General features: G+C 45.9%; 1 protein-coding gene across 2 annotated transcripts in view; it reads right to left on the bottom strand.

Annotated features, from left to right (window-relative positions):
• The window catches only part of ELL3 (elongation factor for RNA polymerase II 3), a 188344-nt gene that overhangs the window by 30141 nt on the left and 144881 nt on the right, over positions 1-13322 (bottom strand). For both annotated transcript variants that reach the window (XM_077263576.1, XM_077263577.1), the window contains 2 exons: positions 1577-1836; positions 273-397 (listed from right to left, as the gene is read on the bottom strand). In XM_077263576.1, the coding sequence (XP_077119691.1) occupies positions 273-397; positions 1577-1836 (385 nt within the window). The remainder of the gene's footprint in view (positions 1-272; positions 398-1576; positions 1837-13322) is intronic.

Here is a 13322-nt window from a genome sequence, read left to right as displayed (position 1 = left end):
AGGATTGACATTCAACATGCCTGCCCTTCTTTTTATCTGCTTGGGGAGACTTGGGAGACCCTTGTACACATAGGATAGTTGACACGTCCCTTTGAAATGGGCTTCAATAAAAATTGCCAGAAGTTACCAATCAGATCCACATGCCTGCAATCTGGTTCATATAGGTAACATTTCCCAACACTGTTGTTTTTTTTTTTTTTAAACCAAGAACCATATAATCACACTAGCCGAACATGGTGTCAATGGGTTAATAATAAGCCAGCTTCTCATACCTCCCAAGACTACTTGTCATGTGCTGCCTTTCCTCTGGGGTGTATCCCATCCAGTCCTTGTGCACCTGGCTGTAGAGCTCCTCTCTCAGGCAGTACTTGCCATCCTTTGGACTTAAGCATCCTACCTAGGATTTAGAAAAGAAATGCACGGATATTAAATTTAGACGAAGAACCTCTCACATTACAGATATGGGAGGAAGGCCGTCTATTCTAGGTAGATATGCTAAACAATAGGGTTCAAATAGTCGACTCTGATAAAACTGATCATAATACATCCAACCTTGTTATTTAGATATCAGGTCATAAAAGTCTGAAACTTTATACCTCCGTCCTCATTCAACTGTTCTCATTGGGGCCTTCGATGAATAGAAGGTCACTGAGCTTAGATGAAACGGCTCAAGGTTAATCTTTCCATAAAATGAAATGATTTCAGCAGCTATCGCCTCGTAATTCAAATTAGGAGACAAAAACAAGTTAATCCTTTAATTGGGTGTAGCGGTGTATCTGTCTAATACAAGATTTGCATATTGGCAAGATCTCTCAAGCTCATAACTGGCATTATCAGAAAAATACATCCCATATAAGTTACGTGTTTATATTAATGCTATAGTTTAGGGAAGATAATTGGCCTATAAATATAAAGCCACATAGAGCTGTTGATTGATAGCTTTCTGATCCTTATATTCACTATGGAGTAGGAAGGGGCCTCTTGAAAGCCCAGGACTTTTTCGACTTCTAAAACATGTGAAATATAGAAAATATGTAATATTAAATATACAAAATGAATTATTTAATTGGCCTGTGGCTAGGCTTCACAGATGTACCAAAATGGCAGCCATGAAGGCCTTCAGCAGGTCCTTTGCTACAATGGCAACCGATCGGCACTCTGCAACTATGCTGGATCGCAATGCGGATCCATGGATTGAAATAACCCTTAGGGATGTATGTGAGACTGAATCTCCAGAACGTGATAAGCAAGAGACCTTACAAAAAATTTTAATGTGCAAAAATGTAAAAATATAAGGCTTATACGTCTGTTCTGTAGTAATCTACATTCAGTTTAGTAGAACCACTCAGGAGCCAGTGTGACCATAAAACACCCTAAAATGGGCTTTTATTATGCTTATCTGAAACGGGCGCAACCATAATTTTACTAATAAGGCAAGTACATTCTCTATATACCGGGCATGACGGCAGCTACTTGTTAGGCAATCTTCAGTGTAAGTTTCCAGAAAAATGCATGATAAGTTGATTTTGCTTCATAATCCTCAGTAACTCGATCATAAACAGGAATAAATTCCTACCTCATCCAGGGCAGACAGTAGCTCTGTGTGATCTCTGGGAAACATGTTGGATTTTTCTAAGCGCTGTATGAGGTCATGTTTCCGGCACGGCTTTAAGGCTAGAAGATGAATAAGCCACTCTTGAAGCGGTCTTCGCTCCCCATTCACTCGGTTACATTTCTTGGCTGCTGGGGTTAAGAACACTGGAGGACGATGACTGGGTGAGGAGCTCTGGGGTCCAGACTCCATATTGTTCTTACCGGATATCTTGACACATTTGCCTAGAAGAAATGAATGCAAATGCTTTGTAATATGCTATAAGTCCATGAGACATCTTATACAATTCCCCTCAATACTACAAATACATCAATACACCTCATGCTTGGTTTTTAGGATAGTGTTTTTCACGTTATCAAGGTCTATGACTACGGCTATCACTTAAAATTGCCATTTTAAAGACCATATAGAAAAAACACATTTCCCAATATATATATGGACATGTATGGTTCTATATCTTTGCCTGTGTGGATTTGATTGGTTGTTACAGACATCTGGTGAGAATTTCATGTCAATAACACTTTTAGAAATATATTTACTTTTTGAAAATTTTTGATGTGTCCAATACTTTTTTCACACACTGTATATCCTCAAAGGGAATCTGTCATCAGGCTTTTGCTATGTAATCTGATGACAGCATCAGGCAGGGGTTAAAACACAGAACTTTAAGGGAACCTGTCACCAGAAAAATACACTATTAAACTGCAGATATGGACTTAATCTGCAGGTTAATAGTGTTACTAATCTCCCCAGCGACTGCATGTAGCCAAATAACGGGTAGAAAGCTAACTTTTTCCTCCCTGGCAGCATTTGGTTTCAGTCACAGAGGTGGTGCTGGTTTAGACACCGCTCTGAGTATACGGAGCGGCAGCGGTAACTGCGCCCCTGGCCCTGACAGCCAGCCCCAATGCGGAGCCAGTGTCAGTTAGCGCCGCGGCGTGGTTACAGATGCTACTCTGTATTCTTAGAGCGGTGACTAAACCAACGCTGCCTTTGTGACTGAAACCAACTGCTGCCAGGGAAAAAAGTTAGTAATGCTATTAACCTGCAGATTAACCCCATATCAGCAAGTTAATAGCGTTTTTTTCTTGTGACACATTCACTTTAATGATGTGTCACAAGTCAGGCTGTGTGCTTTTGTTTATTTACACTGAATGTTTCATCAACAGGACATTATCATTGCTGTGACTACCTCGCATGCGGTCTCTCGTCCAAATCTGCCCAATCCTGTGACACAGGATCTGGGTGAAGTGTCAGTGGATGCGCTGCTGATGAATATATTCAGATAGTCGACAATATTTTCAAAAGGCATTTTCCTGTCTATAGACTTTGTACATGGGAAGCCTGATATGGGCGGGGTTAGCTGTGGTGTGGGCGGGGTTAGCTTCCTCAGTGTCAGGACTCTGAACATTTTTTATTACCTTTTTGTGCATTACTGCCCTTTTCAAAGATGGCGTCTTTGGTCTCATGTACAGTGTCTTCCTGCTATAAAACTCCACCCCAGCCTTCAGTCTGTGCTAGAGTATTCTGCCTTGCATCCAGCTCCTGACCTCTGGTTACTCCCTGGCTATATACCTGCTCCTGTTAACCTGTGGGGTTATCCTGCTACTCTGCTCTGAGTTCCTGCTGCATACACCAGTTCCAGTAATCCTCCTTCATCTGCTGCTCGTGTTTACTTCCATCTGCATTTGCTGGACATGTAAGCTGTTTCTGCTCTGCAAGAACCTGAGACTATTACCCAGACCTCCCTGGTTGAGCTAAGATATTATTTGAACTGCCTTATCAGCATATCTATCTGTGTTTTGGACTAAGCAAGGTCTTATTCGTGTCAAGTATCCTCAAGAATAATTGTGCTTCATAGACTTTCTGCGTGATTGCATTTTCCTCTGAAGTTTCCTATAGACTGCTGAGCTGCATTTGATATTTGCACCAAGTGTTGTGGACTTGAGTTTCTCTCTGCACCTGTTTGAATCACCGTGTGATAATATAGACTTTACCACTTATAAAACTGTGTCCTGTAGTTGTCTTGTTCCACGCAAAGAGTCTCCTGAGTTATCCCCTATAATTATTACACTCAGCTCTGCTTTAAGCTACATCTAAAAACTCTGATTGTCAGAACCTCTGTACCCAGTAAACTAAGTGATACATTGCTGGATTCACAGTCTCTTTCTCTACATCATGCTGCTCTCAGGTGAGGTAGCAAAAACCTGCTAACAGATTCCCCTTAAGTATTCTTCTTACAAGAAGTTGTTAAAATTCTAACTTTATATTTTAATTTTTGGGAAGCTAATTGGCAAATCTAATCATCATAGCTACAATTCTTATAGCCATATAACTGCCTGCATTGTAATCCACCAATATATAAAAGGGTTGGCGACCTTGCTTATTTTTATATGTTGTTCTATCCCTCAGTAAGTAATCTCACTTTCCTACTTTCACCAGCTTGTACATGTTCCAACCCCACTGAGCATTTGCTTTCCTGATCTATTTCAAGTCTGATCTATCCTTTCTTCATGGGAACTATTCAGACCAGACAAACTCGTTCCTCATAATCAGGTTCCTTACTTTTACGGCTCTTGTCTTGTGAGTTCAAAAGCATATGTCACCTACAGATGTATTTTCAACTTACTTGAAGGATGAAGAGAAAAGAAAAACTATCTATCTATCATCTATCTATCTATCTGTTTTACAAAATGTAAAAAAGTATTGAGACACCTACACTTTACACCTATAAGATATTTTATGACATCCCAGTCTAAAACCATAGGCATTAATGAGTTGATAGTTGATCCCTCCTTTGCAGCTACAACAGCTTCTATTCTGCTGGGAAGACTTTCTACAAGATTCTGAAGTGTAAAACCCAAGTTAAAAACATAATAAGTAAATTCCCTGCAGTAAATTAATAAATAGCAATAGTGCATGACAATAATATAGGGTGCTTAGTTAACATAATTTTGATTAAAAAAATGTAAAAGCCCTCCCACCGGGTCAAGATGACCCTAATCGGGAGGGTCCTAACCTGTAATATTAACACGCTACCATTTGTCATGTGGATAATTGCTGAGAAGGACTGAACTTGGCTAGTAGACATGCAGCCATGGGGAAACACATGAATATAATGCTCAGCTTAAAGAAAAGGCAGACCACACCTTTATATGCACTGAGTGCAAACAAACTGAAATAAAAAACCTAAAGAGATGAACTGCTATATAAGTTGTTGCACATGCAGCATGTAAGTGCATGTTCACACTGGTCTAGATATTTTATAACATCCCAGTCTAAAACCATAGGCATTAATGTGGAGTTGATCCTTCCTTAGCAGCTACAACAGCTTCTGCACTGCTGGGAAGAAATTCTATAACATTCTGAAGTGTGTCTGTGGAATTTTTTGATACATTTGTCCAGAAGAGCATTTATAAGGTCAGAGACTCGTGTTGGATGAGAGGGTCTGGCTCACAATCTAGTTCATCTAAAATTTTGGCACAATTCTGGATTTCGCCAAAGTATTGATGAGTCAGGCCCATTGTGTTTAACCCCTTTCTGACATAAGACTTAATAATCTGTCCATGTGTCCTGGGCCTATTTGACCAGGGACAGATTATTATGTCTGCGCAATCACCTGCGCACACGGAGAGTGTGCAGGCGATCACCGCTGGGTGTCAGCTGATTCTGACAGCCGGAACTAAGTGCCAGGAGTGGTCACAAACCGCTCCGGGCACTTAAACAACCGAAATGCTGTGATCGAACACTATCGCAGCATTTTGGAAACCGACAGAGTACTGACAGCCCCTCTGCCTTTGGATCAGAGACCCTGCAGCGTGACATGGGGTTCCGATCGTTGCCATGGTGACTCGATGTCGTCATTACGACATCCAGGTCCCCAGACCTAGGAAACTTGCTGATCATGCCCAGTGCATGATGAACAAGTTTGTCTGTCAGTGCAGAGCTGACAGTTTCTACAGCATGTAGTATCCACCCACATATGGGGCATCGGCGTACTCAGGAGAATATTCACAACAAACTGTATAGTGCATTTTCTCCTGTTACCCTTATGAAAATGCAATATATTTTTTTTATTTTTACGCCTCAACGTTATTAACTTCTGTGAAGCACCTGAGGGTTCAATGTGCTCACCGCACATCTAGATCAGTTCCCTGAGGGGTTTAGTTTCCAAAATTGTATCACTTCTGGGGGATTTTCACTGTTTAGGCTTATCAGGGGCTCTTCAAACGTGACATGGCGTCTGCCAATTGTTCCTGCAAATTTTGCATTCAAAAAGTCAAATGGCGCTCCTTCCCTTCCGAGCTCTGCCATGCGGCCAACGGTGGTTTTCTCCCTCATATGGGGTATCAGCATGCTCAGGAGAAATGACAACAAATTTTGCGGTGCATTTTTTCCTGTTACCCTTATCAAAATAAAACATTTTGGATCTGAAGTAACCTGAAGGGTTCATAAACTTCTTGAATGTGGTTTTGAGCACCTTGAGGGGTGCAGTTTTTAGAATGGTGTCACTTTTGGGTATTTTCTAGCACATAGATCCCTCAAAGTGACTTCAAATGTGATGTGGTCCCTAAACTACCTTAGGGCTCATTTCCACTTGCGAGAAACACGTCCATGTCTCGCATGTGGAAACCAAGCTGTGGCGCCGACACTTTGGAGTGGAGCGTGCAGCTCCATGTGTTCCTATGCGGCCGCACGCTCCACTCTGGAGTGCCGGCGCCACAGCTTGGTTTCCACATGCGAGACATGGACGTGTTTCTCGCAAGTGGAAATGAGCCCTTAAATGGCATTGTAAAAATGAGAAATTGCTGGTCAACTTTTAACCCTTATAACTCCCTAACAAAAACTAATTTTGGTTCCAAAATTGTGCTGATGTAAAGTAGACATGTGGGAAATGTTACTTATTAAGTATTTTGTGTGACATATCTCTGTGATTTAAGGGCTTGAAAACTAAAAGTTGGAAAATTGCAAAATTTTCACCAAACTTCCGTTTTTTTTTTCTTCACAAATAAACACAAGTCATAGCAAAAATTTTTTACCACTATCATGTAGCACAAAAAACAGTAAGAATCAGTGGGATCCAGTGAAGCGTTCCAGAGTTATAACCACATAAAGGGACAGTGGTCAGAATTGTAAAAATTGGCCTGGTCATTAATGTGCAAACCACCCTTGGGGGTAAAGGGGTTATATCTCATGTCTAATATGTCTTGTTGCGCTAAAATGTTGCCATCTGTACATATGAACCATCAGCAACCATGACATGAGCAACCACTTTTGTTTTTTTGGAGCCAAGTATCAAGGTTTTATTATTTTTATATCTAATTTATCCATCATAATATGTATGTCTTAATAATCAGCATATATTGAATAAATGACTTCTGATTAATTTTATGAGCAAACATCTATTTTACTAGTGAAGTAACGGCAAGAGCACTTGCCAGCTTAGCTAAGAATATATATTCCACACATATTTTAACTTTAAATGCAGAAATGGCTGCTCTCACAGCTATTCGATTCTTACATATCAGGTTGCTAGGCTATTCATGCAGAAAAAGAATATCGATAAAGACAAACACGCTAATTGGGCCCTGAAAAGAGTAATTAGTGAGAAAGTGGAGGTTGGAGTCAGCAGAGCTAGCTGGAGGCTTGTTAGCTAATGCTCAGAAAGCAGGTGCACTCCGCTAAACCCCCAATGCCGCTCAGGTGGAACGCCCCTCTGAGAATGGCAGAAGCAGAGAGACTCTTAACTCTAACTTATACCATGCGCTATGTGAACACGAACTATGCTGCCTGCTGATAAAAAGGCACCATAAGCATATAATATTTGTCAGTTTTCAGACCGAAAGATAAAGCAAAGAAAAATATAATGTAATGACCAAAAAAATTTTTTTTCTGATTTGATTGATGTATGCATAAAAATATAGCTGTCTATAAATTTATTTACCGTATTTTCCGGCGTATAAGACGACTGGGCGTATAAGACGACCCCCCAACTTTACCAGTTAAAAAATAAAATCTTCTTAAAAGTCGGGGGTCTTCTTATACACCCTATGTCGTCTTATAGGGCCGGTGAATATGTGCCTTTTGGGGGGGGGGGAGTGATCCTGATGAGGACGAGGGGGCGTCTCACAGGAAAGTGAGTATCCCCCATTACCTTATCATAGCGCTGCAGCGTGGGGTCTCTGTGCTGGGAGCGGCGGCTGCTGTGCTGTGCTGTGCTGTGGCGGCTCCTCTTCTGCAGTGTGGGGCCTCTGGTGCTGTGGGGCGGTGGCGGCGGCGTATCTTCATACAGTCGGGGCTCCTCCGGCATCTCAAAGACTGGAAGCCCCGCCGGCAACTCCATGGGTACAATGCGGTCAGGTGGCCTCCGGGAAAATGGCCGCTGCTCAGATTCAGATCTCGTCCCGAGATCTCGGGAGACGAGATCTGAATCTGAGCAGTGGCCATTTTCCCGGAGGCAGCTCAATAGGTGCGATGCGGTGGCCCGGCCGCTGGGGGCTGCGCATGCTCAGATTCAGATCTCAACGAGATCTGAATCTAAGCAGCGGCCATTTTCCCGGAGGCCAGCGCATTGTACCGATGGAGTTGCCGGCGGGGCTTCCAGGCTGAGATGCCGGAGGAGCCCCGACTGCATGAAGATACGCCGCCGCCGCCGCCACCGCCACCGCACCAGAGGCCCCACACTGCAGAAGAGGAGCCGCCACAGCACAGCAGCCGCCGCCGCTCCCAGCACAGAGACCCCACGCTGCAGCGCTATGATAAGGTAATGGGGGATACTCACTTTTCTGTGAGACGCCCCCTCGTCGTCATCAGGATCACTCCCCCCCCCCCACCCACCATATACACCCGGCGTACAAGGCGATTCCCGGCGTACAAGACGACCCCCGACTTTTAAGAAGATTTTCAGGGGTTAAAAAGTCGTCTTGTACGCCGGAAAATATATCAGAAATTAAACTGCATTTGGCCTTCAACTTTGGTTAGGGCCTACTAACGGCTTCTGCCCCTCCCTGGTGTTGCCCTCAACTAAATAAAGCTGAGCTTCAACCTTCTGCTCCAAATTACCATTTTAAAAAATGCAATAGGCTTTTCCGGCCTACTAAAGGTGTCTGTCTGTGTGCCCCTCCCTGGTGTTGCCCTCAACTAAATAAAGCTGAGCTTCAACCTTCTGCTCCAAATTACCATTTTAAAAAATGCAATAGGCTTTTCCGGCCTACTAAAGGTGTCTGTCTGTGTGCCCCTGCCTGGTGTTGCCCTCAACTAAATAAAGCTGAGCTTCAACCTTCTGCTCCAAATTACCATTTTGAAAAATGCAATAGGCTTTTCCGGCCTACTAAAGGTGTCTGTCTGTGTGCCCCTGCCTGGTGTTGTCCTCAAATAAATAAAGCTGAGCTTCAACCTTCCGGCTCTCATTAAGTGGTTTTAAAAAAAAAAATGGTGGTTAGGGCCTACTAACGGCTTCTGCCCCTCCCTGGTGTTGTCCTCAACTAAATAAAGCTGAGCTTCAACCTTCTGCTCCAAATTACCATTTTGAAAAATGCAATAGGCTTTTCCGGCCTACTAAAGGTGTCTGTCTGTGTGCCCCTGCCTGGTGTTGTCCTCAAATAAATAAAGCTGAGCTTCAACCTTCCGGCTCTCATTAAGTGGTTTTAAAAAAAAAAATGGTGGTTAGGGCCTACTAACGGCTTCTGCCCCTCCCTGGTGTTGTCCTCAACTAAATAAAGCTGAGCTTCAACCTTCTGCTCCAAATTACCATTTTAAAAAATGCAATAGGCTTTTCCGGCCTACTAAAGGTGTCTGTCTGTGTGCCCCTGCCTGGTGTTGCCCTCAACTAAATAAAGCTGAGCTTCAACCTTCTGCTCCAAATTACCATTTTAAAAAATGCAATAGGCTTTTCCGGCCTACTAAAGGTGTCTGTCTGTGTGCCCCTGCCTGGTGTTGCCCTCAACTAAATAAAGCTGAGCTTCAACCTTCTGCTCCAAATTACCATTTTAAAAAATGCAATAGGCTTTTCCGGCCTACTAAAGGTGTCTGTCTGTGTGCCCCTGCCTGGTGTTGCCCTCAACTAAATAAAGCTGAGCTTCAACCTTCTGCTCCAAATTACCATTTTAAAAAATGCAATAGGCTTTTCCGGCCTACTAAAGGTGTCTGCCCCTCCCTGGTGTTGTCCTCAACTGAACAAAGCTGAGCTTCCACATTCTGGCTTTCGCCCTATACTATTGCAGCGCCCCAGAGTTCTGGTCGTTGCAGTACTGTGGCTCTGCCGCTAAGGGGAGCCATGGTACGTTCGATGGCACCGAAGGAGTTCCTCCAATCAGGTATCACAGACACCAATATGTTTCACAGCTGGGCCTCCGGGGGGAGCTAAGGGTGCTATTCATTAGGCCACTCCCCACCATAGTGGGTAAACTGGGGGTCAGGCAGAAAGTTAGAGAGAACGCTGACGGGATTGAACGGAGCAACACCCTGTGGCAGGGGGTGTTGTGAAGGGAGAGACTGTAGGGTCTCTGCCAGGGGTGGGATCCTGGCAGAGGCTTGGCATTGAAAGAACGTAACGGGTCCGCGCAGGCTCCTGGAAGCGGCGGGACTCAGGAAAGGACTAGAAGCGAGGCAGATTGTGCTGAGTGAGAAACGAGATCAAGCAGAAGGAGAATACCAGCAGGGGTTGTGCTGAAAGAGGCAGCACCTTGCTGAGGCGCAATACCGGTGGCCGGAGCGCCGAGGGAGTGGATTAGAATACAGCTTCAAGCCATACTCCAAACAGCGGCAGGACAGTCGGTCTCAGGCGGGCTGTCTACCACATATCACCTATGAAGTCTTGGGGGGCAATTGCGGGAGAGGGGCGTCTCTAGGGTCCCGGAAGAACTCCAGGCCTACCTGACAAACGGGTGCCATTCCAACCTGAATACAGGGAAGGGGTGGATTACAGAGGAACATCAAATCGAGTTGTGAGGGAACTTAAGAAACAGACACAACCGTTGTGGGGTCACTTTCCGTGAGCACAGCAGGGAAGGACTACAACACATAGCGCTAGAAGGAAGGCACAGATTTCCACCTGAGAGGAGGGCTCTGGAGGTGCCATTGGACCGGCCGGACTTGCGCAGCCTGGTGAACCGTATTCTGGACTGAGGACTCAGAGATCTCCAGTAAAGAGGTAAAGAGACTGCAAACTGGTGTCCTCGTTATTTACCGCGACTTACACCCCACAACCGCACCGTTACATCGCTACCATTACTACCACCTATTTCACCGGACGTCCCCCACTGACGGACAGGGCCACGGACCGGGTCTAGCCACCGTGACAACCCCCAGAGCAGAGACTCAGAGGCCCGGCTCCGGGTGCCCCTCGGCCCTGCGGCGGTGTGGGGGCGCTCCAACTTGGCGTCACGAACAGGATCTACTTAAGCCTGAAGAATCAGGTCATGTGTGCCTAGAGACTGTGATTTACTGTGCTTGGACTGTACTTTATTGCAAGACTGTGTGCTGTGCCATTTGCCGCCAAAATCCGCCGCCATTGCAGCGCTGAGGAGAGCGCAGGAAGAGAAGAGGGGCGTGGAGTGGGCGTAGCCGAGCTGGAGAGCGCGAACAGTAATGGCCGCCCAGTCTAAATATTTCTGTGCAGTGAGGACGTGTCCGTCAGCAGCAGAGATCCGCCTCCTAATCCTTAATGGGGGGCGGAGGCAGAGAAAACGAAACTGCTCACGCAGGAGAGAGCGGGAAAAAGACCAGGAAGCGACCCACGTGGAGGACGCTATGGCCAGCAGCTCCGAACCCGACAGCGGGGTTGAAGTGGAAGTCTCCCCTGACTACCCGGCTGAGCCCAGCAGCTTGTCCTCCGTGGATAACACCAAATTCCTGAGAGCCGAGATGGAGGATTTATATAACCAGCTCCTCCAACTGCATGTAAGAGTCCAGGCCCCGCATCAGGTGGGACCGGCAGTGGATTCCCGGACATCGGAAGAACCAGCGGGACCTGTCGCAGAAGGTGGAATCGTACCAGTGGGTGAGTCCGCCGATCCTACCCCACTAGCAGAGGGTGTGTTAGTGGGTCCCGTAGCAGCACCACCTCTCCCGGGGACCCATAGACTTCAGCGCCTGTTACCATGGGAGGAAGCCACGGGCATGGAACACCGTATGCGAGCCCCAATCACCCCTACTCCCTTGCCGTGTGAGGTCAGCGCGGAGCGCACGGTGTGCCGCTGGGTGAACCCTGGATCCAATCTCATGGGGTTCCCCGGGGTGGAGACCCAGAAGGGAGAAATGGTACAGGCCCTAAGCTGGGAGGAATACCAGATCCAGCTAGAACAGCGGTGGCGAGAGGAAGAGAAAGCACATCAGGCTAAACGGGAGGCCTACCATCAAAAAGATTTGGCGGTCAAGGACCGGGCCCGTAAGGACCCCACCACTCACCAGGCCCCGCGCAGGCAGGGCATCGTCACTGTCTTTAAACTCCAAGGAGGCTGGGGCTTCATTAAAGAACCGGGGCTATACGCGGAGGTCTTTGTTAACCGACGGGATGTCGAGTCACACCTTAGAGAGGGTCACCCCGATCGAGACCTCTATCCGGGAGACAGTGTTACTTACACCCGGCATTTTGGGGAAAAAGGGTGGTTCGCCCTGAACGTCTACAAGAAAGAGAAACCAGCCCCTGTAGCCAAAGTGCCACCGTGTGACCGACCTGTAACCACCCTGGTCGCCTCCACCTGCCCAACCACAGAACTAGCGATCTGCCGCCCGATCGCCGCAACCACCGTAGTGGCTAAAGAAGTTCCTCTGCGGGCGATCAATGTCCCTGATGTGCCAGCACAGAGAGAAGTGGGAACACAGACCTTGATCGCCGCGCACGACCTGGTCGTGCAACAGACCCGAACCCATGGGGTGTATCTGGCAGCGGGAGTGGACCTGAAACCTGGATTGCAGGGGTCCGCCCGCCAGGAGGCGCCTCATGGAAACTTCTGAAAGAAGAGTCACTTTGTGAAAATGTAAATAGTTACTGTTTGTCTTTTATTCCTTTAAGTTGCTGCTAAACCCGCCCAGGGTTAATGGATCCTTCTGTTGACCCGGGATCCTCTTTGTTTGTTTTCCTTTCCTAAAATTTTTGCACAAGTTTAAAGAACTGCAGAAATCATGGACTGTGCATGATTCGAACTTCCCTTGTAAATAGTTTGCACCTTCTTAAAGGTGCTCCCTACTGGTTTTAGCCAAAGACACTTTGCGAAGATATTTGCCCTATTTGTTTGAGCCAAAGACACTTTGTGAAGATACCTTTCCTACCGGTTCTAGTTAAAGACACTTTGCGAAGATACCATGCCGGAACCTTTGCATGGGCCGGTAGGCTGAGAAGACGAGCTACCTTAGAAAGACTTGGTCTCCTCTTAAAGGGGATGTGAGAAACTGAACTTGAGAGAGATACTGTTGCAGAACAGTAATGCCATAATGATGCCTTGAAAAGAAATGTAACTGTTTTACATGCTAAGTTATATGTGTTGAATTTGTTGAAATGTCTAAATAATGTTTTGCAGAAAGAAAAGATGCAGAGAGCCCGTAGGGGTAGAGATAGAGGTCTGCATAGTTGAAAGTAAGCAAAGTAATAATGAAGGTGAGGATAGAAGGTAAACCCCGCGTCCCCATTGAAAGTTACTTTGTTACTAAGGACAGAGAGTGAACCCGTAGGGGTTAGAGAGTGAGTCCTTAAAGGAGCCGAGTAGAGCTG

The sequence above is a fragment of the Ranitomeya variabilis genome, chromosome 5 (genome assembly GCF_051348905.1).
Source record: "Ranitomeya variabilis isolate aRanVar5 chromosome 5, aRanVar5.hap1, whole genome shotgun sequence".
Taxonomy (NCBI): Eukaryota; Metazoa; Chordata; class Amphibia; order Anura; family Dendrobatidae; genus Ranitomeya; species Ranitomeya variabilis.
The sequence above is the reverse complement of the archived record's forward strand: the minus strand, read 5'-3'. Positions and strand labels throughout refer to the sequence as shown.